Here is a 21459-nt window from a genome sequence, read left to right on the forward strand (position 1 = left end):
TCTCTCTGGTGGGAAATCAGAAAGTGAAAGATTTCAACTTAATCCAAAAAAAAAGTCTAGTTTCACGGAAAGATGTAGGCAGTGTTTCGTGGTCCATCCAGGTCTTACTGTATTTCCTCTCTACCCACAATGCAGAGGAACGTCTGCACCTACATCAATAGAGTGGTAATGAAAAAACGTGAGAGTATGGACCAGTTTCATTGGTACCATCCACAACTTTTGAGGATTGAAATGCAAGAAATAATCAACATGTTCCTACTTCCGCTCAACGTTTCCCTCTGCGTCTGCTGCTGACATGCTGAGATGCAGCTACAGTGATGTCAGCACAAGCACATGGTGGGATTATGCTGCTTGTGTCATGTGTAGGAAATGAAAAACACATGGCAACCTGAATGGCAACCCATGTCCTGAAATCCTAGAAAGGTCCTCAAATCCTAGAACTGTCCTGAAATGCTAGAAACATCCTACAGTCTGAGAAATGTCCTCAAATTCTAGAAGAGTCTTAAAATCTGAGAAATGTCTTAAAATCCAAGAAACGTCCTAAAATGCTAGAAACATGCTAAATTCCTAGAAATGTCCTCATGTAGTTGCACCTTAAAGATAAAATGATGCAGATGGAGAATGGTTGGATGCTTGTTGTGACGGTAAGATTCACCTGCAAAGGAATAAAAGAAAAAAATCACTCGAAATAAGAATTACCTTTGTTAACCATCGATTCCTTTCTGCCGCCTCGCGACTCCGCACTGAAACATTTCAGTTTTTTTCTTTTCATACTCTCCGCTCCCAGCCTGACCTTCATTTTCATACCTCTAAAACTGTAGTCCTTTCGGAGGAAATGCCCCATACGGCACGACACATGGTCTCGCCGCTAAGAGCGCTCATTAACGCCAGAGAAAACAAAGCTTGTTAAGAGACGAGGTTAACAGCACCTCACACACTCCGGCAGAGGAGTAATTAACACAAGCAGCGGAGAAAGCTGTCCAGGTTGGACGAGGGACGCGATCAGCTGACCCGTCTACCTGTCAGCAGGTAGCTGCGGAGGACGTTAGCACGACAGCAGGCTGCTGTCTCACTCAGCGTCTTCACTCTGCTGTCATTCATTAAGCCGGTGCAATGGAAGCTCCTCAGGAGTTGTTTTTTTTCCTTTGTTTCAGCTCCTGTGATAATTGGAAGATAATTTGTTGATAACTGTGAAATTTAAAACACAGTTTCTGTTGAACTTTGACAAACTTTTATTGTAAAAATGCACTTCAGATGTTTATATCAATGAGCTTATAGGTGAAATAACAGAAACTCCTCTCTGCGTGAAGCATTTCAGCAGCGTCACAGCCTCTGAAATAATCATACAGCTGAATCAACACTTCTTAAAACATTTTTAGCACAAACTGAAGTTTTCAGCACGGATCTCCGGACTGATTCAGACCGCATTAGTCTGAGCTCAATGTGCCCGATGAACTAACTGAGTGTCTTCACTAGTCCCTTGAAACCTGGATCAGCACCATTTTTTGTGTGCTGCACTGACATGCCTCTGTTACTAACAAGCTATTTAATCCTTGAAACCTGGTTTCTTTTCAAAATATTAGGAATAAGCCAATTAGCAGGCAATTAGTAAAAGGTGGCGAGAAACTGAGATTAATTAAGAAAAATTAATTTTAAAAAAGTGTCATATATTTAAAATTATGTTACTGAAAAAAGCATACATATATATTTATTTATGCTATTATGTGGTCTTTAAAATTTTCCTCAAAGTCATGGAAAAATCCTGGAACTTTATTGGTAAAAATGTGTATTAACCTCGACTATGTGAAATATGTGCAATATAACCAACATTTTTAAAATGAAAGTGCAGATTTGTGCATGAATGTGAAAAATATTGACCAGGAAATGTCTACAAGTCACAGTATGAGGTACGGAGAATACATGAAGCGTGCAGAGTTATTGTTGATGATTGCAGCTGCAGCCAGGATGAAGTTGTTATTGAGGCGTGAGGCAGGTCCAGCTGCAGTCTCGTTAAGACATGCATCACAATACTGAAGTGAGACACTCTCAAACTGCTGTTTCATCTGGACTGTAACCCTTTAAAACCCTTTAAACCCTTTTGTGTTTCAGAAACATGGGAAGAAGGCAATGAGCAACTTAAGACATGGCCCAAAAAGTAGCCAGATATTATTAAGAAAAATGCAAAAAATAATAAACATATTTTCTTTAAAAGAAACTATAAAATCAATGAGGTCTTTATCTTTAAGATGAAAATAAATAAAGACTTGAGATAATATTTTGTTGCTCACACTTTCATCGTGACTCTACAGAATCATATTTCTGAATATTAAACCATTTTTGTGGAACACATGTATCAAACATAATTTCAGGTATAAGAGAAAAAGCATTTTGTGGACACCCACTTCTTTTTGTATTGTGCTTTTCTGCGTTTCAAGATCCCAACGGTGCCAAAAAAAAAAAAAAAGAATAATGTGGAAACTTTAAAGTGTGACAAACATCTTCATTGCACTGCGATGCATTTCAGGTTTTTGCAGCGTTTCCTTCCCTCATAAACGACGTCTCACTGTTCAGATTTCATTTGACTGCCGGAGAGAAAAATCGTCTCATTGTTTCCTTCATCCAAGCCCTCCATCGGCTCCAAGGCTTTGTCTCGGAGCCAGCAGAGATTTGGCGAGATGTGAGGCGTTATTTAACATGGCTGATGCCAAAGTACCTCGAATACAGTAACAGACAGGCAGGCAGATAGACAGACAGCCCAAGGGCACTGTTGGGAACAAAAAAACGCAGCGTTTCATTATGTGAAGAACCCACAAATCTCTTTTTTTGTGGCTCATATCTTTTATATTTCTTCTAATTACCATCCTCTGTTAATGCCGTAATTATTCCAAGTGTCACAACATTAGTCAACTTAAATTGGAGCGTAATGAGGCAACAGGCAGAGCTGAAACACAGAACAGGCGAAAATCACGGTTTGCCCAAATGAGGTCTTTCATAATTACGTCTAAAGTGAGAAGAAAGAGATTTGTTTGAGTTCAATTCCGCTGAGATATTCGGGTGACGAGAGTAAAAAAAAAGGTTTGGAGGATGATGACGTTTATTTATTAGTTACCTTCTCTGAATGTAACAGTGATGAAATATGAACAATCCTTGACTTTTTGTATTGTTCAAAGCATTTTTTTAAATATCTAAACCACTCGGAAAAAAATCAACAAAACCTCGGCCGCTCGGCTGATCTCAGGTGACTCGATACATCTCGTCGACTCTTTGAGGATTTTCTTCGACAAGTGTATTATCTCTCAGTCGTTCTGTAGATTATTTAAATGCTCACTTGATTGTCAGCATGCGAAGGCGAGCGGTTGCGAGGGAGGCTGGTTTTTTACTCTCCGGAGGGCAAAAAGGCTAGTGTTAATCATGACGGAGCAGAGCGAGAGGAATTAAAACTAATGAAGTCCTGAGAGACCAGCCTGCTCGCTTCTCACCCAACACTCTCTGTCTTTGTCTCTCCTCGCTGTGGACCGTTAGCGCCTCTCGAGATTTATCTGTCTGTTTCACTGTCTTTCTCAAACCCACGAGGAGGTGCTGGGGGTGCAAACAATATCATGAACACCTGTGCAGTCATATTAAAGCCTGGAAGCACATTTTGTTGATTTTTTTTTTTACCTTTGCACAGCTTGTAATGTTCAGGTTTGCTTGGGACTTTCAGGGGTGAATTCACAAAAGGATGCACAAAAAAAAAAAAAACGGGTAAGCCTCTGCAAAGAATGAAATGCGCCCCTAATTATACTGCAAAGCAAATATTTTCTCAGCGCCCCTGTGCTATTTGCATGTATTTAAATGAGGTAATATGCAGACATTTGACCCCAAATTGGCCCCTTTCCATGCAAATGAACCTCACTGTAAAAACAGTCCAATTCACATATATCAGCAGTAATAACAATGTGCAGTTAATGTGAATTTTATTAGCTTCTTCAGAGGGTTGGCGAAAACACATTGGCATTTATATATGTGTCTGTGTGTGTGTGTGCGTGTGTGTGTGTGTGTGTGTGTGTGTGTGTGTGTGTGTGTGCGCGTGTATGTGTGTATATACAGTATAGATAGATAGATTGACAGATACAGATAGATAGATAGATAGATAGACAGATACAGATAGATAGATAGATAGATAGATAGATAGATATAGTATAGATATATGTTGATGGAGTCATCCATCGCCCAATAAAAACTGTTAATTTTTCATTGAATTGCTCTGAAAGGTTTTACATGTGCTCATGTCTTTGGTCTCCGTTTGGCCCCGCCCCCCGCAGCTCACCTGTGCAATGGGACATTCCACAAACACCTGCAGGACCTGTTCGTCCCCCTGGTGGTGCGCTACATCGACTTGATGGAGTCGTCCATCGCCCAGTCCATCCACCGCGGCTTCGAGCAGGAGACCTGGCAGTCCGTCAAGTAAGAGTCCGCCCACCTGTTCCCCCACCGCCATTAGTGATGAGCTTTAGACTTCCTGTGCGCTGCAGCACACTTTTAGCATTCACCAATTTTTACAGATGCATCCAGATTCAACCAAATATTTATGTGAAGTCCAATAATTTGTCTTTCCACTCAGCACTGATTTTTTACTGAATAATCCAGATTAAAAGGTTTTTAAGGTTTTTGGGACTTTAAAAAGGTGCCAGACGGTTAGCAGTATGCATCCAAAAGAAGGCTAAAAAATGACAGTCACTGTGCTGAAAATGAATGCAAATATAATCGGACAAAGCTCGATCCAAATCAAGAGTTGGCTTTGTAACTTTTGCCATCAGCAACCAACAATTGCTCATTAACCCCTGGATTGTTGTGGCCTGAAATAACTGAATTTGTTTGTTTTTTTCCAAAAAAAAAAGTTGGTTTTTTTCTCTTATCGTAAGAGTGAATTTTAGAAGCAGTGTTGTTGCTCCAGATGAATTCTGTTAAAAATCAGCTTGCAGATATCTGCACTGTTTCCAAGACTTTTAGACTCTAAGTCATGAATGTGAGAGCCCTGACACACCAAACTGATGGTCGGCTGGCGGTAAAAGTTTGGCCGTTGTCGCTGAGGAGTGTCCTGCATACAAAATACCCCTTGAAACTGCCTGCTGTTTTTTTAAGGGGTATTTCCCTTCACGCAGGTGCACAACTTACATATCCGGTGTGTTCGAGTGCAACATTAGAGCCGAGACACACGTGATGTCGGTCTACAGAAGCTACCTGTATCCTCAAGTCCAACAATGCTTTGTGTTGTTCTCTACCGCTCAGGTCACGAGCCTGGTCACGAGATTGCATTTTACGTTCCACCTCTGCACATGGACTGCTCCGATCTATTATTTATACTCAAACTACAAAAAGACACCAGAACACATTAGATACCAAAGTTTTGTCCCGTCACCTACAGATTCTGCTTTCACATGAAGAGTCTGTTTATAGAGGTTATATATGTGAACCAGCAGCAGCTAATGTTTGCACAGTTCGTACGGTGACTGTTTGGGGTGACACCCGTCAGCCGTGTTGAGCGTTTAAATGGACGTGTCACACATTCAGACGTCGTACTGCTGGTTTGTATTTCCCCTTTAAGGTTCTCTGCAACTTATGGTTTAAGTGTCGACTCCGTTTGCCAATTTAACTATCTTACTAAAAAAAAACATGGATGTCCAGTTTCCTCACACCGTCTAAGGCACATTTATGGCAGCTTTTAACAACAAGGTGATGCAAAGTGCTGCAAATTTAAAACGAGTAAAATGACATAGAGGATACAAATGAGAGGAAAATAGACTTATAAGGAGAATGAAAATAATCCATCATCATAAAACAATTAACAAAAGGAATCCTGAGAATGTGCTGAGATTTGATCTTTTTGTTGAAGTGGTAAATGGCTTCTGCTGATAGCTATCCTCGTGTACAAAGAGGTGTTTTTTCTGCCTCGGATTTCTGAGATCGTCTTTATCTCTTGAGAATTCTCTCCTCGCCCTCGCCGTGATCTCGGTCAGTTTCTCTCATTGTCACTCGCACCTTCTGTTTACTCTCAGCAGTGTTGATTTGTTGAAGTGTGATACTGGCTGCCGTGTGAATGTAACCGAAAGAATAAAAAAGACTGAACGCACCAAATGCTGCACAGGACAGCGCGGGAACAAAAGGAGGCAGAGCTGAATGTACAAAAACCTGAGACGGCAAGGACACGCCGCAGTCGGCAACAATGCACTGAGAGCTTCGCTCTTAAACAAAAAACACCTCAGCTGAAAGAAAACAGGATGAATAGAAGTGAGCAGTGACTTCTGTCTTTTAATGGTGTTTGCTATTGATCAATTACTGCAGGCACAACAAATGGCTGCTATTATATGTCACTTTTCTTCTGTGTGTGTGTGTGTGTGTGTGTGTGTGTGTGTGTGTGTGTGTGTGCTGCTAAACGCCAGTTTCTATTTCTTCTCTTTCTTTCTTTTAACGTTTTCCTTTTCCGCCATCCATCGTCCTCGCCGCTCCCACCCGGCAGGTCGTTAACTAACAATCTAGCGAGCGTTCCTCTTCCTAAAGTCCCCAGCCTCCCTCTCACGCTGCCACAGATGCCCAGCTTCTCAGCACCCGCCTGGATGGGACCGCTGTGTGACAACACGTATGTATGAGGGGGGGGGGGGGGGGGGACTAGAGGTCTTCACACGGTCTGAGAATTAGTTACCATCTCACTCTTATTCAGGATCAATTAAAAATATCCAAACCTGAACCCAAAGACAGAGACTGGTATCTGCTGATGTTCTGCCTCCTCGTAGTTTGAAGCCTGTAGACGGGTTTCCATCAACTGCACAAATTAAAATACAAAATATGCCTAATGGAAACACGTCAATTTCGAGAAAAAAAAACTATATAGCAAAAAATGTTTTACGCTCACATGAGGCGGTATTTCAGACGTTTCGAAAAAGCCATATTTGGCAAACTGTGATGGACAGACCTTTTTCAAGCTTTTTTAGCTCAGATGATGCGTAACACCAGGTGGCGCTATTGCGACTTTATGGATGCCAACCGCCATTAAACCCAAAGAAGAAGAAAAAGTACAACAGAGTCACATGACATCCTACAAAACATGACATGTTATGTGTGGACGCAGGAAGAGACGGAGATCTTATTAACTCTTATACGAGAGAAAGAAATTACAGCGATATTTCATTTTAACTTGACTGAGTGGCTGCAAGAGCAATAAACCTGCCAGTGTTTTAAACATCCATCGCCATGGTTACTGTTATCCTCAGATGAAAGTTGCGCAACATCAGAGAAAAGTTTTGCACAAATCTGTAATGGGAACCCAGCTTCTGTAGAGCTCCTCGTCCGTCAGCGTCTGCAGCTTAAAACCAGCTGAGAAAACTTTAATAGAATAGAAATACTTTATTAATCCCGTGAGGGAAATTGTTTTGTTGCAGCAGCAAAGAAGACAGCAGCGACTGAATGAAATATTGATTAAAAAGGGCAAAATAATATATACATATATATATATATATATATATATACACAAAGCAAGGCACTTAACATAGAATAGAATAAACTAAAATAACAATAATAATAGTAAGATATGTACAGCATGTACAGAGAACAAATAAACAAAGTGCCTCAAAGATTAAAAAGAGCAATAAAAAAGAAAAAATGTGCAAATAAGTGTGCAAAAGTGAAGATGGATGTGCAAGTGAGTCCAGTGCAGATGCAGAGTTCTGTTAAAGAGTCTTCTGCAAACAGGAGGAATGAGGAATGTCTGTTTTAAGGAGGATTTAATGGCATTTTGCTTTGAGGGTTGCAGATTTCAACCAGCTGAATCGTCTCCCAGTTAGAATTCTCTCAGCATTGATGGTTTTTACCACGATACACATGATAAAGACACACTGAGGTCAGGAATGTTGCTGCAGTTGTATTATCTGAGTAAACATGCAGCTTCTGTTGTAAATGTTGAAGTCTCTTTTTTTATATTAACTCTTTTATATTATATTTTAACTCTTTGTTGAAGTCTTGCGGTCAGCTCTGCAGTCAGACATGAATCAGAATCAAAGTGGACAAAAAAGAGTGGATCAACTCAGATCTGGTCTTTGGGTTTTCGGGGCTCAGTGTTGGGTGAAGACCTTTAGCCAGGCCTGTCCTCTGTCCTCTGTCCTCTGTCCTCTGTCTGTCCTGGACGTTCAGTGTTCAGCTCTGTTTCTATTCTTCCGTCTGCATGTTTGTCAAAGAGTCACGTCACTAAAATAAATTATTATTTTATCAAGAAACTTTGTTGCTCCCCAGCATGAAGATGCTCAAGTTTTAACATTTAACTTTATTAAAATCTTCCAAAACTTTGTGATGTCATTCAGCCCTGGTCTCTGAGAGGGAGCCCAATAGCTCGCAGCGTTGTTCGGGTCTGCGTGAGCCGGGCTCGGCATCAGAGCGCAGCTTTGTGGTTCCAAATTATTTCTGTGACACTGTGGCTCTTTTGTCAGCGGGACGCCGCCTGCATGCGATTGTTCCTCAGGGACTCGTTGGTGAAGATTATGTGGCGAGCCGTGTGTCACGAGTCCTCGTGCTGTGCAGTGTGCATGTCACAATGTGAAAAAAATCAGTGTGATAATAATAATAATAATAATAACAGCAACTCAACTCTCTGTTGCAGCCTGCAAGGGATAAATCTACCTGACATCTTGTAAGTTGAAAGACGTTCTACTTTCACATGTCAATAAAAACCCATCTGCTCCTTTTCTCCTCCAGCGTGTATCAAAACACCAAAAACAAACACAGAAAATCATCATGACTGTCCTTCAGTTTTCGCTGGTTTACAACGTTTTGAACCCCCTGACCCTCCACGTTATAAGGCTGTATCGATTGTGAGGTTGCCGGTGCTCCTCAGCAAGAAAAGGAAGTTAAAGGTTCTGTATACGACATTCAGAGCATTAAAATAGCAACTTTAGCAGCAAACATCTATGTAAAGATATGAGCAGAAGTCATCCTCCTTCTGTGTGTGCTGTAATCCAAACTTCTTTGATCGTTGTTGTTAGGATTCAAAATTCAAAAAACTTTATTGTCTATCACATAGTGAAAGAAAAAGGCCTTCGGTAGTGGGCTCCAACAACACGAAAAAGCATTCACACCCATGAGACTCACATAAAGTCACACAAAGTCACAAAACAGATCCATAGATCAATAAAGACACATGAACAGCTACATTAACCCTTTGACACCTGAGCACACTGGCTTGATTTCTTCAAAAACATGTGAAGAGGGCAATGAGAAAAAAAGAAGAAATGAAAAAAATGTAGCGTATCCCTAGCTTTTTTCGCTGGACTTTTTCAAGATCTACTAATTTCTTGCAGTTTGTGCAGTTTTCCCCGTGTTTTTGAAATAAAGGGCTCTATATTTGCACAGGATTTAAAAGTTTAAATACTAATGAAGGGCATCTGAAAGCAGCACAAGAAAACTGATGTTGCTCCAGATTTCAAAGGGTTAAAACAGCAACGACTGTCTTTTCTTGTTTAATCATTTTACAGACCAAATGATGATTGAGCGACAAGTCAATATAAGAAAGACGCGTTAACCCTTTGACACTCATGCAAATGTGTTTGATATCTTTCACAAACACACGGGGAGAAGAAGTCAGTGAGCAACTTAACCACACATGGCCCATAAAAAGCAAGAACTGAGTAAAAGGTTACAGGAACATTACCATAAAATAAGAAAAGGAAAGAAAAAGAAAGTTAAAATGACTAAGAAAAAAAATATATATATATCTTTTGGGGTTTTTTTGTAAAACAATCTTTATATATTTTTCCTTTTTTTCTTTTTTGATAATTTTCCAATAATTATTCCTTTTCAGGTTATTTTTTCAGCGCCTTTTACTAATTTTTAGCAAACTGTGGGACATTTTTTGCCAAGTTGGTCATTGCCTTTTTTTCCCCACGTTTTTGACATAAATCAAACCAATTTTCTTAGATTTTAAGGGTTAAGTTGTGGTGTGGATTCAGCTGTTGCATCAGTAAGAGATCAGACGTTTGGTCTGAATTCACCTGCTCGGCTTCGGTTGTAGAAACGTTTTTATGTGTGCCATGTTGGGGGCCACCGACGCTCGACCAGGAGCCTGGTGGCGTTTCTTAAAAAGGCTCCTCACTCCGACTCCCCCAGCCTTTCCCACAACACAGACCACACTGTTCCTCTACCTCACTTCACTCGGCCCTCCTCGATCCAATAAAAAAAAGAGGGAAGACAGAAAGAAAAAAAAGCTGGCACTTCATTAGCGAGCACAGACGGGCGAGTGGGATCGTCCCGTTCCCCGGGGAGCGGGGCGGAGCGCGCTCTGAGAAGAGCACCACTAATTAGACATGAGGGGGATAGCCGCCGAGCGTTTAATTGCACCGCGGACTCAGCCCAAAGCGTTTATTCCTGTGCGCCACTTGTTAAGGTAACAGTCTTTTAAAGGCGAAGTGAGAAAAGTGAGGGAGTGAGTGGCGCTTGTTTTAACCCCCCCACCCCCCTCCCTCCATCCTCCCCTGGTTGTCATTCTAGTCGGGCGCTGTACACTTGGATGTCGGTGGCGGCGAGCGTTGCCATGTGTTGCTGTGTAACCTGTGCGCAGGGGAGAAGGCGGGGAGACGTCCATCTGTCTCCGTCTCCGCCTGGTGCCGTGTTTACTGACTGAAAGCACAGCTCTGCAACAAAACCTGTTGAAGAATCACGCTGCAAACCTGAACGCACTCGTCTTCCACGAGTCTTTATGTGTCTCGGGATAGCGAGCAATCGGGATGTTTTCTGGCCGCCGCCGGCTCTTCAAAAGACCAGTGAATCTACATGTTTGTACAAAAATAATACAAATATTCTCCCTGTAATATTTATGCCTCGCTGCAGCCCGCTCTCACTCTAAACTCGTCTCAGCGTTCGACTGTGACGCCAAAAGACACCTTCATGTCTGAACAGAACGCAGCTGGATGGCGCCAGATGAGAACGTGCTTACACAGAACGGGTAGCATTATATTATACGCTTGGGGACGGTCGGACAGAACCGTGCGCGTCCACATGTAAAGGGTACAGGTGGCGTCCCTTGGGAACAGTCACGTGTGCTGAAGGCCAAGGCTACATCTTTTCTGTCTGTCTGATTCTCATGAACACCATATCTTGTGGAAATTTCTTTCAATTTGGCTCATACACCCGCTTGGCATCAAGGATGGACTTATTTCATTTTTGTGGTCAAAGGTCAAGGTCACCATGACCTCACAACTGTCTCACAACCCTTAAATTGCTCAAATATAAAATACGTCAAATGGAAACACGTCTGTTTTGACAATTACCATTTTTTGCAAAAAAGTTTTTTCGCTCACGTGAGGTGATGTTTCAGGCGATTTGGAAAAGCCATATTTTGCAAAACTGCAATGGAAACACTTTTTTTTGGCTTTTATAGGACACATGATGCTGTGGCTGTGTCGATAAACACTTTTACGAGAGATATGTGTTTCCACTGAGTGATGTTCTGCGACTTCTCCTCTGGCGCTAACTTCCCAGTAACCACGGCGATGTATGTTCAAAACATCAGCAGGTTTATTTCTATTGCAGCCACCGCACTAGCCGTCATTATTTTCAATCCAAAGCCACGTAGGCGTGTTACGGAGCCGTGATGGAAAGGCGAGCCCCTTATACGTTAGAGCGACCACGTAGGAGGGATTTCTGGGAGATGTAGTCCACGATTTCACAGAGGAACTGTGGATTCAAAACTTCATAATGATCCGCTCAACTTTCTCAGAGTTATGTGATGCAATAACAGCTCTTGTAGCTCCTGCTGCATCATGGGAGCCAGTTCCTACTGACAAGCACATAGACACAGCATCATGTGACCTAGAAAAGACTAAAAAGTGTTTCCACTGCAGTTTTGTGAAATTTGTCTTTTTTGAATCACCTGAAATACGACCTCAGGGGAGCGTAAAAACTTTTTTGTGATAAATGGGAGGATTTTTTTTTTTTTTTCAAAACTGACATGTTTCTATGAGGTAATATTTTATATTTACACTCCACAAGGTTACCCAAAATAAGTTTGGTTTAGTAAAAGAGCAGCAGATCCTCTCAGCCTTGTAGGGAAACACAGCAGCTCCGTATGGTATTTTTGTGATTTTCCGTTCGTAACTCTCTGTCCTCCCCGCAGTAATGGCTCGGCCAGCTCGGAGGATTTGTTCTGGAAGCTGGACGCTCTGCAGATGTTCGTGCTGGACCTCCATTGGCCGGAGCCCGAGTTCGCCAAACATCTGGAGCAGAGGCTCAAACTGATGGCCAGCGACATGATGGAGGCGTGCGTGAAGAGGTCAGACTGAGGGGTCGCCACAGCTGGATCAGAGCCTCTGAGTTCACATCTGGATCCTTCTTTCTCTGTCTCTTTCTGTTTTTTTTAACCACACATCTACTAATGTGAATCAGTTTTCTCAAATTTCATTGAACATTTCAGTAAACACACACAACGGTACCTGCAGTAATTATCTCCTAAATCTTCTAAGCTAAAGATCAAATCGGATTTCTAACCTAAAAAACGTGTTTGACGCTTGTCGCTTGATGGTCTTTATTCTTAATCCTGAAATATTCCTAATTTGCAATTTTGTGATGTAACTAAATGATAAAACTTTCTCACAGTTTTAACAGAAACAACATTGAATTTCAACCATTTTCCAGCCACGATGATCATGAAAGTCATTTTTGTGTTTTTGCTCCACAGAACAAAATACGCATTTGACTTCAAAATGCAGAAAGCGAATAAGACGACAGATTTCCGAGTGCCGCTGTCGGTCTGCACCATGTTCAACGTGCTGATGGACGCCAAGAAGCAGTGCTCCAAACTCTGCGTGCTGGACACCGGTCAGGAGGTGAGCCGGCGGTCACATGACTGATCACACTGATTTTGGGGGATATGGCTTTATCTGATGGTTTTAACCCAGAAATAAAAATAATGACTGCTGCTGTCCGAAGTCTCACACAAACATCTCCAGCCGGATATTTCAAAATCAGATCTGAAAAAAGGAAAATCTCTTTCCAAACTGTTAATTTAAACTTTTATTAAACCTTTAAATCTTTCCTTAAAGATTATAAATGCAGCTTCAACACATTCAAATGTACCAACGACTACATCAGTGTTTTAACTGTGTACTTTCACTATCCTAAATTCCAGAGGAATTGGAAAATTATCCCAAAAGATGGAAAAATGTCCAGAAAACTAGATTTAGAATTATTGAAATTATATGTTTAAAATATGGTATAAAATAAATGTTACTCAATATGTTACAACTATCCCTCCTGTGTTAGGGTCAATATTTTTTTTTTTTGTTTGTTTTTGCTTATTTTTAGGTAATTTTCCTGGGGTTTTTTTGTTTGTTTTTACCAATTTCTTAACAATTTTTAAGCCATGTCTTGTTAAGTTTCTCATTGCATTTGCCTCATGTTTTTTTTATAGAAATCAAACCAGTTTATTTAGAGTTTTTAAAAAAAGCTCCTCGTGCATCTACCGTACCTTTGTGAGTGGATTCCTTTAATTGAAGCAGTTTAGGTCAGAAATTTTAAGTGCTGCTGTGACCGGGCGCTGATCTGCATTATCCTCTAAGTTAAAAACACTGGAACTTTTTTTTAGAAATAAACCGAAACAAGAGGAGCAACCGGAACAACACAAATGATTTCCATGTTGGCCGAATATTTTTCTTGGCTGGATATCAGACTGAATCACTCAGGAGGGAAAGATGGTTTGTATTTTGTAGTTTGCATCTCAGAGCCTCGTTCCTGGCGGAGTGAAAGTGTGTCGGCTTGTGAAAACCCTCAGTGGTCTTTTATATCCAGCCTCACACTGAGCGGGTCGAGTCAAACTGTCAGATCAGCCACTAAAACGTGACTGTTTCCCTTCAAACATCCAGCAGACGGGCAGCTCAGGTGTGTTTGTGTTCACTTGAAACGGCCAAACGCTCGACATGAGCTGTTAAATGGATGACCGTGAAGACTGTGTGAGGCGGCGGCCTTGACGTTGCTGAGAGCGAAACCCTTTGGCCACAGACAGTCTTGACAGAGAGCTAAGCTCGCTGCTCTCTTGACCTTCAGCTTCCTCTATTCTCCAGCTTCCAACGCGCCGCTCAAAAACACCATCTGTCCATTTATTCCTGCCGACACACACTGCATATCTGCTGCAGAAGGACACGCTCACAAACAGCGTCCACGGTTAGACTGATGCCGCCGTTTTCTTTGCATTTTGACATTTTCAGCATGTAACACAAAGACAATTTCAGACAGAAAAGCAAGAAGAGAAAAGGAAAAGAGGAAAAACCTGAGGAAAAACCTTTATCAGGACCTGTCAGCAGGCATTGTCTTAAAATATCTTAAATTTAAATTTATAAGTATTAATCATTTGAAACCAGAGCATTTTGGTTTTATTTCCCTCGAAAACACAAGGAGAATGCAATGAGCAACTTATCAAGACAAAAAAAGCAAGACATTAAAAAAAAAAGTCGATAAAATTACCATAAATAGTTCAACAAAAACAAATTACAAATAAAGAAAATCAGATCAAAGTAACTGGCAGAAAATATGCAAGGCAGCTTTATTTATGTAGCACATTTCATAAAATTCAAAGAGCTTTACACTGCAATGAAACATAAATACATTATAAAAGATACAGATTTACAGTAAAAGATAAGATATAAAAGGTGAAATCAATTACTAAATGATTAAAAAAACATAGAAAATATATTAATCGACAGTAAAACAAAACCAAAAAGGAGCAAAACAAACAATAATCAACAGACTGCATAAAGTAACAAAAACAAAGAAAAAATATATGAAAAATAGAGTACAATAATAATACACAATTATACTGTGCTGGAGAGCTTAATTTTCTGCTATTTTTAAATACCAACACTGAACCTCAGGGGCCGCATGCCAACAACGAGTCACTCCGCTCCAAAAGGAATCAATTATGGTCCTCTGATGAGATCAAGATTGCTGTTTTTTTGTTGTTTTAAAAAAACAATTTTAATTATACAAAAGTCTTGCATTTTTAAATATACTTTTCAGGACATTTTCCGCTAGTTTTTGCACGCACCTGCTGGCCAAATGTGGATTAAGCCAACTCAACTAATAACCATATTCCCTCCCAAAACTCACCTTTGCTTCGGACCATACTGACACTGCTTACCTTCATGCTCATATGCAATAATCAGATCAGAAATAAAGATAATTTGTCCAAAAATTAGCATTAAATTGTTTAAAAATGATCTTGAAAGGGTCTTAAAAAGCATTACATTTCAGTGTCTGACTCTGCATTCACCATTAATCAACAGGTCATAATCTTAAAAAGAAAAAAAGGACAGATGTGCTCATATAGGCGACGTTATCACTTACTCGTTTGCTCGAATGCGTCACTACGGTTGCTAAGCCACGATTGGATAGGCGCTCTTTAGGGGGAGGGGTTTAGCGGTTGTTTTAGGGCTTCTTGTGCTCCTTCATGATACAGTCCCAATCAACTGCTCTGTAAAAAGTGATCCTCAACTCAACGTCCGTGGGCTAAATCTGACCCCAAAAAGAGTGCCAGGTGGCCCCCAAAACCATTTTCTAATTCACAATAAAAAATTAAGAGATTCACTCTGGGAATGTTTTTTGTACTTTAAGTATACATAAGGTGCCAGAGTGCATAAGCATCAGAACTTTAAAAAAAAGTTTTTTTTGTCAATTTTTTGTCCTAAAATCCTTGAAATGTCCGAAAATCCTAGGAGCTTCTTCAAATCATTAAAACATCCAAAAATCTGAAAAAGAAATGTTCTGAAATCTGAGAAAATTCCTAAAATCTAAATCCCAGAAACGTCCTAAAATCCTTGAAACGTCCTAAAATCTTGGACATATCCTAAAATCCTAGAAGCTTCTTTAAATCATTGAAACATCCACAAATCAAAAAAAAAAAGTTTGCAAAAATGAGAAAATTCGTAAAATCCGAGAAACGTCCAAGAATCACAGTAATGTCCTAAAATCCTAGAGACATGTGGGGCTGCTGTGACTGGCCCCTGGTCCCCTGTCATATCACAAAAGTGGCCCCCAGTCAAAGAACGTTGAGCATTGTTTTAATATTGTTTTAGTATTGTTGTAAAATTGTTTTAATATCTCCTCTCAGGTCTTGGTTTTTGTTTTTTTGTCCATCACGCCTCGGTACTTTTGTATAATTTAGGTGCTTTGGCATCACGAGGAGGCCACAGCAGGTCAGGGGTCAAAGGTTAGCGAATAATTCCAGGAGCCAACAGAGATAAAAACTGAACAGAAGCAAACTTTTAACTTCTTGAACTGAGACATCGACAATAGAGTCGTTTTGTGTCCGTCCACTTGAGCGAAAGAAACTAACTTGAAGAAGTTCTTCTGCGTTTCCAAACACAACAAACCTCCGCTGAACTTTGCTGCACTGAATGTTTGATTCTTGTCAGAATGAACTTCACTCAGTCCCCAAAAACACTGTATGAATAGCCTTGATGATTAAATGTTCAGCGAGTCTTTGATGGAAGATGTGGTTTTGTCCAAATGAGTTTTCAAAGGGAGAAACAGCTTTCACGTCTCTGCATTCTGCTCATTTCTACATGTTAAATTTCTGAAGCCGACAATAGCAGATACATTAGGGACCACGGAGACTGAATATCATGATGATGTTTGAATTTATAGCTCCGAGAAGTGTTGCAAACTCTGACAATTAGGCTTTGTTGTCGGGTGTCACAAAAGATGTTTGATTCAAGGTCAGAACTATGATGGGGAGGAAAGAAGAAAGTTTAAAAAAAACACAGAAAACCTTTATTGAAAAAGACTATTGACGATCTTTCATGAATACTTCTGTGGACCATTAATCTTGACTTGTGTTCCTTTAACTCTTGTGCAAGTTTTTCTTTAATATTGTCATTTAAAAAAGTTTTTTATGTGTGTTTCAAACTGACGATGTTTGCCCTCTTTCTCTGTCTCATATCCGCCCCGTCCCTCATGTCCATGTGTCCTGCACGTCATTGTTTGAATCCCAGTTTGACAAACAATGGGTAAGTCCCTCCATCCCTTCTCAGACTGTTTGTTTTGAAACTCCACTCCACCAACTCATCGAAAAAACGTCCTAAAATGTCCTCAAATCCTGGAAACGTCCCAAAATTCCTAGCTATGTCCTGAAATCCTACAAATATCCTAAAATGTTAGAAACATCCTGAAATCCTAGAAATAAAATCCAGTGAATGTCAGTATATACACTTACATATACATACGTATAAATACGCTGATTTTTTTTTAAGCTGGAGTTGCAAAAAATTGCCCAAAATTAATCTAAAAGTCGTGGAAGTTAATGAGTAAAATTGTGGATATAATCTGCATATTGAATTTCAAGTAACGGCTAAAGTAAAAAAATTAGCTGCCATCCAGCTTTTTTTTTTTTCCATATGATTCATGACAATGTCACTCTTTTTTTTTTTTTTTAATTTTTCTTTCTTCTTTGTTAGTTTCAGCTCAAATCTTCACCTCAGTGCTAATTCAGTTAAATATTCGTGGGAACACTGTGGAGACTCTTTTTTGGGCGACATTGCGACAGAATAGGAGTCCGGTTTATTGCCAAGTAGGTTTTTTACACCCAGTAAATTCACCTCGGTATTTGGTGCATAATAATAAGAACAAAAAACATAAAAGCAAACAATCAAAAAACTTTAAATTCTAAAAAAAAAAAGATCATTGGAGATATTTCTGTAAAAGAAAAACATGCATGTTTTAAAATGAAGGGCTTGTGCAGGAATGTGTACAAATGTTGCTCAAAGAATGAGCCAAAGTTCACATGATAAAAACATGCTGACGCAAAATGACATTATAATTTCGGAAAATAAAAAATCAGCCCGGATTTTAAAATATGCGAGGTTCGCCCTCGCCGGGCTGTTTGAATTCAGCAGATTTCTTTCTGTGGCCTTTAAAAATCAGCAGACACTCCAGATTTTCCCTGAATGTGCTTCACATGAGGGTGCTGAGAACGCGGCCCGCTGACCTTTGACCCCTCACCAGCAGTCTGAAGGGTCTTGAGGTCGTCACTTTGAACTTGAACTTTAAACGTGGTCGGTTTTATGCCGTGAATGTTTCAGCGCGTCCGCGTGCAGAAAAGCCTTTTCTGACGCCGTAGCGACAGATTCTGCTGCCCCTCTTTGATTTTCCCTCTCGTTTTTTTTATTTTATTTTCATTTTTTTTATATTGACAAGTTGTGATGACAAAAAACACACACACACACACAGACCCAAACACACACCCGGGGTTGGTGTTTAAAGAATAAAAACCGAAATCTAAGATCCGAATGTAGAAAAGAGGGAACACATATCCATAAAAGTGGGATCAGATTGAGTCCAAGTTTTGTAAGAAGGGATTTTTTGACATTTATCTTCACATTTTTAATCACTGAATCGCAGCTTCTCCACGTTCATGTCACCAGTTTGTGAAGCATCGTGAGGTTTGCGTCTTTGAGGATGAGTTTGAATGTGTAGAGGGAGAGATGATATGAGTCTTATGGTAAATCTCTGAAAAATTTAGATTTATCTCATTTTTTAGGAAAAAGTGCACGTTTTTTATCGCCTGCAGACATGACGAGTTCAGCTGGGCGGCGAGCAGAAGCCTGAGAGGAATCTGCAGACGATAAACTCCTCCGCTGCATTAATGAGTTTAGTTTTTATAGATAAACTGATCATCAGGAAATCAGCGAACATGCTAATCACTCATTTAAATAACGTGGGGGAGGGGAGGGGGGGGGGTCGGCGTGTTGAAAATGTGACTCGGTTCATCTCACGGAGCTGAAGTGGCGGCGATTGGCTGCAGCTCAACAGCCGAATAAATGTTTTATTAAAAAAGCTATAATTGTTCTTTTCACCTGCACATAGCAAAGACCAAACAATTTCACCTACTCCCTCTGCTGTTTTCTTTCTTTTTTTTTTTTCTACGGCGGCCTTTGTAGAAATAAAGAAGCAGAAATGTTAATTGAGGTAAGAAGAGAGATTTAAGGAAAAAAAAGAAAAGCTCTCAAGATTTGCCAGAAAGATTCGGCGCGTTGAAAGAGAACTGCCATTTTGCGGACTTGCAGAAAAGGGGGAGAAAAAAAATAAAAAATTAAGGCTGGCGGCGGTGACCTCCCTGGACCCACAATTTGTCAGCGATCTGTGCGCTTTGTTGATTGAAATTTTTAATTTGGGTGTTCTTTAGACGGCCAGTGAAAGGGCATTGTCGCCAAGAGATGAACTCCCCTGCTGCTGCTGCCATTCAGCGCCCAGCCCCAGCCTTTTTTTTCCTCTCCTTCCTTCAAGGGAAAAGGTGCCATGAATATGTTTTAGAGGGGGTGTGGGGGGCAAACGAGACATGAAATGGCGGATTAATTGAATCTTGTGTGAGCCTTTGGTCCTCGCAGCTGGACCGGTGCTTTAGAGAAATACAAGGCTGCTCCAATTGTAGGGAGACGCACAAAAAGTATCCTTCAGATTCCTTCGCTTTTCCAGCGCGGACGGGAATGTCATTCAGCCGCATAATGGTCCTATTAGCTGCTTAACTCAGCGGCGTTACACGGATGGTAAGGTTTTTCACGCCTCGCTCGCTGTGTGTGTGTGTGTGTGTGTGTGTGTGTGTGTGTGTGTGTGTGTGTGCGAAAACTTGATGTTCATACCGAGTGTTGAAGGTTTTTCTTTTCTGTCTTTTACAGCACAGACAATGTTGTTGTTCTGTATCAGGGAGGCGAGGAGTCATTTTTAGCCTTTGTGTCCTCTCAGTTTCCTGAAAATAATAAAATATTGCGTTTTGTCCCCCCTTCTCCTTCCATGTCTCCTCCTTGTCCTCCTCCTCCTCCTCATCCTCCTCCTCCTCCCCGCAGCAACAGTACCACTCCAAAATCGATGTTCTGATTGACGAGGCGTTCAAAGAAATGATTTCCTCCCTCGTCACAAAGGTAAATATCTTTTCATCCTCCAATCACGTCCTCTCACTGGTGTTTACACTCAGGATGTCTCTATTGTTTCTATCTTTATTTTTTCTTTTACATTTTTTTAAATATTTCTTTTTCTATTTATTGTGGTCAGACCTTGACTGCTTTTGTAACTATTGCAGATTTTGATTTTTTTGTATTTATTTTCTTTTTTACTCTTTGGGAATTGTAAGCACTTTCCTTTATCGATTAATCTGTCGCTTAATTAATTATTTGTGATTAAAAAAAAAACAAAACATAAAAACTTAGTTTATTTCCAACAAACACAAATGTGTTTTATCCTCAGTCAAAGCTCTCAGCAACATATTGCACATATTTTGACAGCTTTTCATAGCCTTCATCAATTAATCAATTAAATTTCATATTTGATTAAATTCTAAGCAGCCGATTAATTAGTCATCAATTAATTATCATCCCTTCTTTGGATTAATTTTTTTTTTTTTTTTTTTAAGCTTTACACTTGCTAGATATTATGATGGATTAAACACTTTTAATTCCAATTTATTTTTTAATTTTTTTTCTTTTTCTTTTTTGTAATGTACATATTATTTATTCTTCAGATTTTTATAAAAGATTCTCTTATAATTATTTTTCACTTTTTATTTAATACTTAGACTTTTTTTATTCTCGATTTTATTGTTTTGTTTTTTTTTACATTGTATATACTTTTGATGTAGCTTGTAACTATGAAGGATTTCTGACTTTTTTTTAAAAAAAAAATTCCCTTGAAGAAACATATAATTTATATATTTTTAAAAGATGTAAATTGCTGCACCAAACCTGATTTTAAAAAATGCTCGAAACCAGCTGAATATTCTGACTGTACCAGCATGCTTTTGGTTAAATAAAATAAAACTCATTTTGAACTAATAATGTCAGTAAAAAGAGATTTTAAAAGTTTAGAAAGAAAAAAACTCCAAAAAAGGCAAAAAGTGAGGTCAGTAAACTGTTGCTGTGTGTGCAGTTTGCCGGTGTTTTAGACGGCGTCCTCTCCAAGCTCTCCAGATACGATGAAGGGACATTCTTCTCTTCAATCCTCTCTTTCACAGTGAGTAGCCCTCTTTTTGTTCCTGGAAACAGAGAGCAGCGAGCTGTTTCTTTCACCGCTCACAGAGGCAGCCTGTTATTTGCTGGAAACCAGATCTTCCCAGCTGAACTTCAGTGTCATTCTTCTTCTTCTTCTTCATCTTCTTCTTCTCCTCCCCCTCCGCCTGAAAGGTGAAAGCAGCTGCCAAATATGTGGAAGTCCCTGTGAGTCCGTAGATCTGGTTTTATTATTCACCCTGTCCGTCACAGCCGGTTTCCATATTTGTGTTTCCATCCGCATTCAGACAGTTGAAGCGATGGGCGGAAAAATAAAAGCAGCCTGGAAATGCAAAGCGGCCACCTCTTTGCATTCAGTCATGTGCTTTTTTTTTGTTTTTTGTTTTTTTGTGAGTTTGTCATCGTACCGTGTTAAACATGTGCGCAAGATAAAGAGTTTTTTATTTTTTTTATT

General features: G+C 40.0%; 1 protein-coding gene across 1 annotated transcript in view; it reads left to right on the forward strand.

Moving 5' to 3' along the window:
* Window positions 1–21243, forward strand: part of cadps2 (Ca++-dependent secretion activator 2) — a 187322-nt gene extending 166079 nt beyond the window's left edge. The window contains 8 exon segments of the mRNA XM_042496456.1: window positions 4305–4446; window positions 6500–6619; window positions 12137–12292; window positions 12698–12845; window positions 17004–17018; window positions 19851–19925; window positions 20926–21009; window positions 21180–21243. Coding sequence (XP_042352390.1) covers window positions 4305–4446; window positions 6500–6619; window positions 12137–12292; window positions 12698–12845; window positions 17004–17018; window positions 19851–19925; window positions 20926–21009; window positions 21180–21224 — 785 coding nt within the window. The 3' untranslated portion in view covers window positions 21225–21243.
* The last annotated feature ends 216 nt before the right edge of the window (window positions 21244–21459 follow it).

Source organism: Plectropomus leopardus, chromosome 11, assembly GCF_008729295.1.
Source record: "Plectropomus leopardus isolate mb chromosome 11, YSFRI_Pleo_2.0, whole genome shotgun sequence".
NCBI classification, from domain to species: Eukaryota; Metazoa; Chordata; class Actinopteri; order Perciformes; family Serranidae; genus Plectropomus; species Plectropomus leopardus.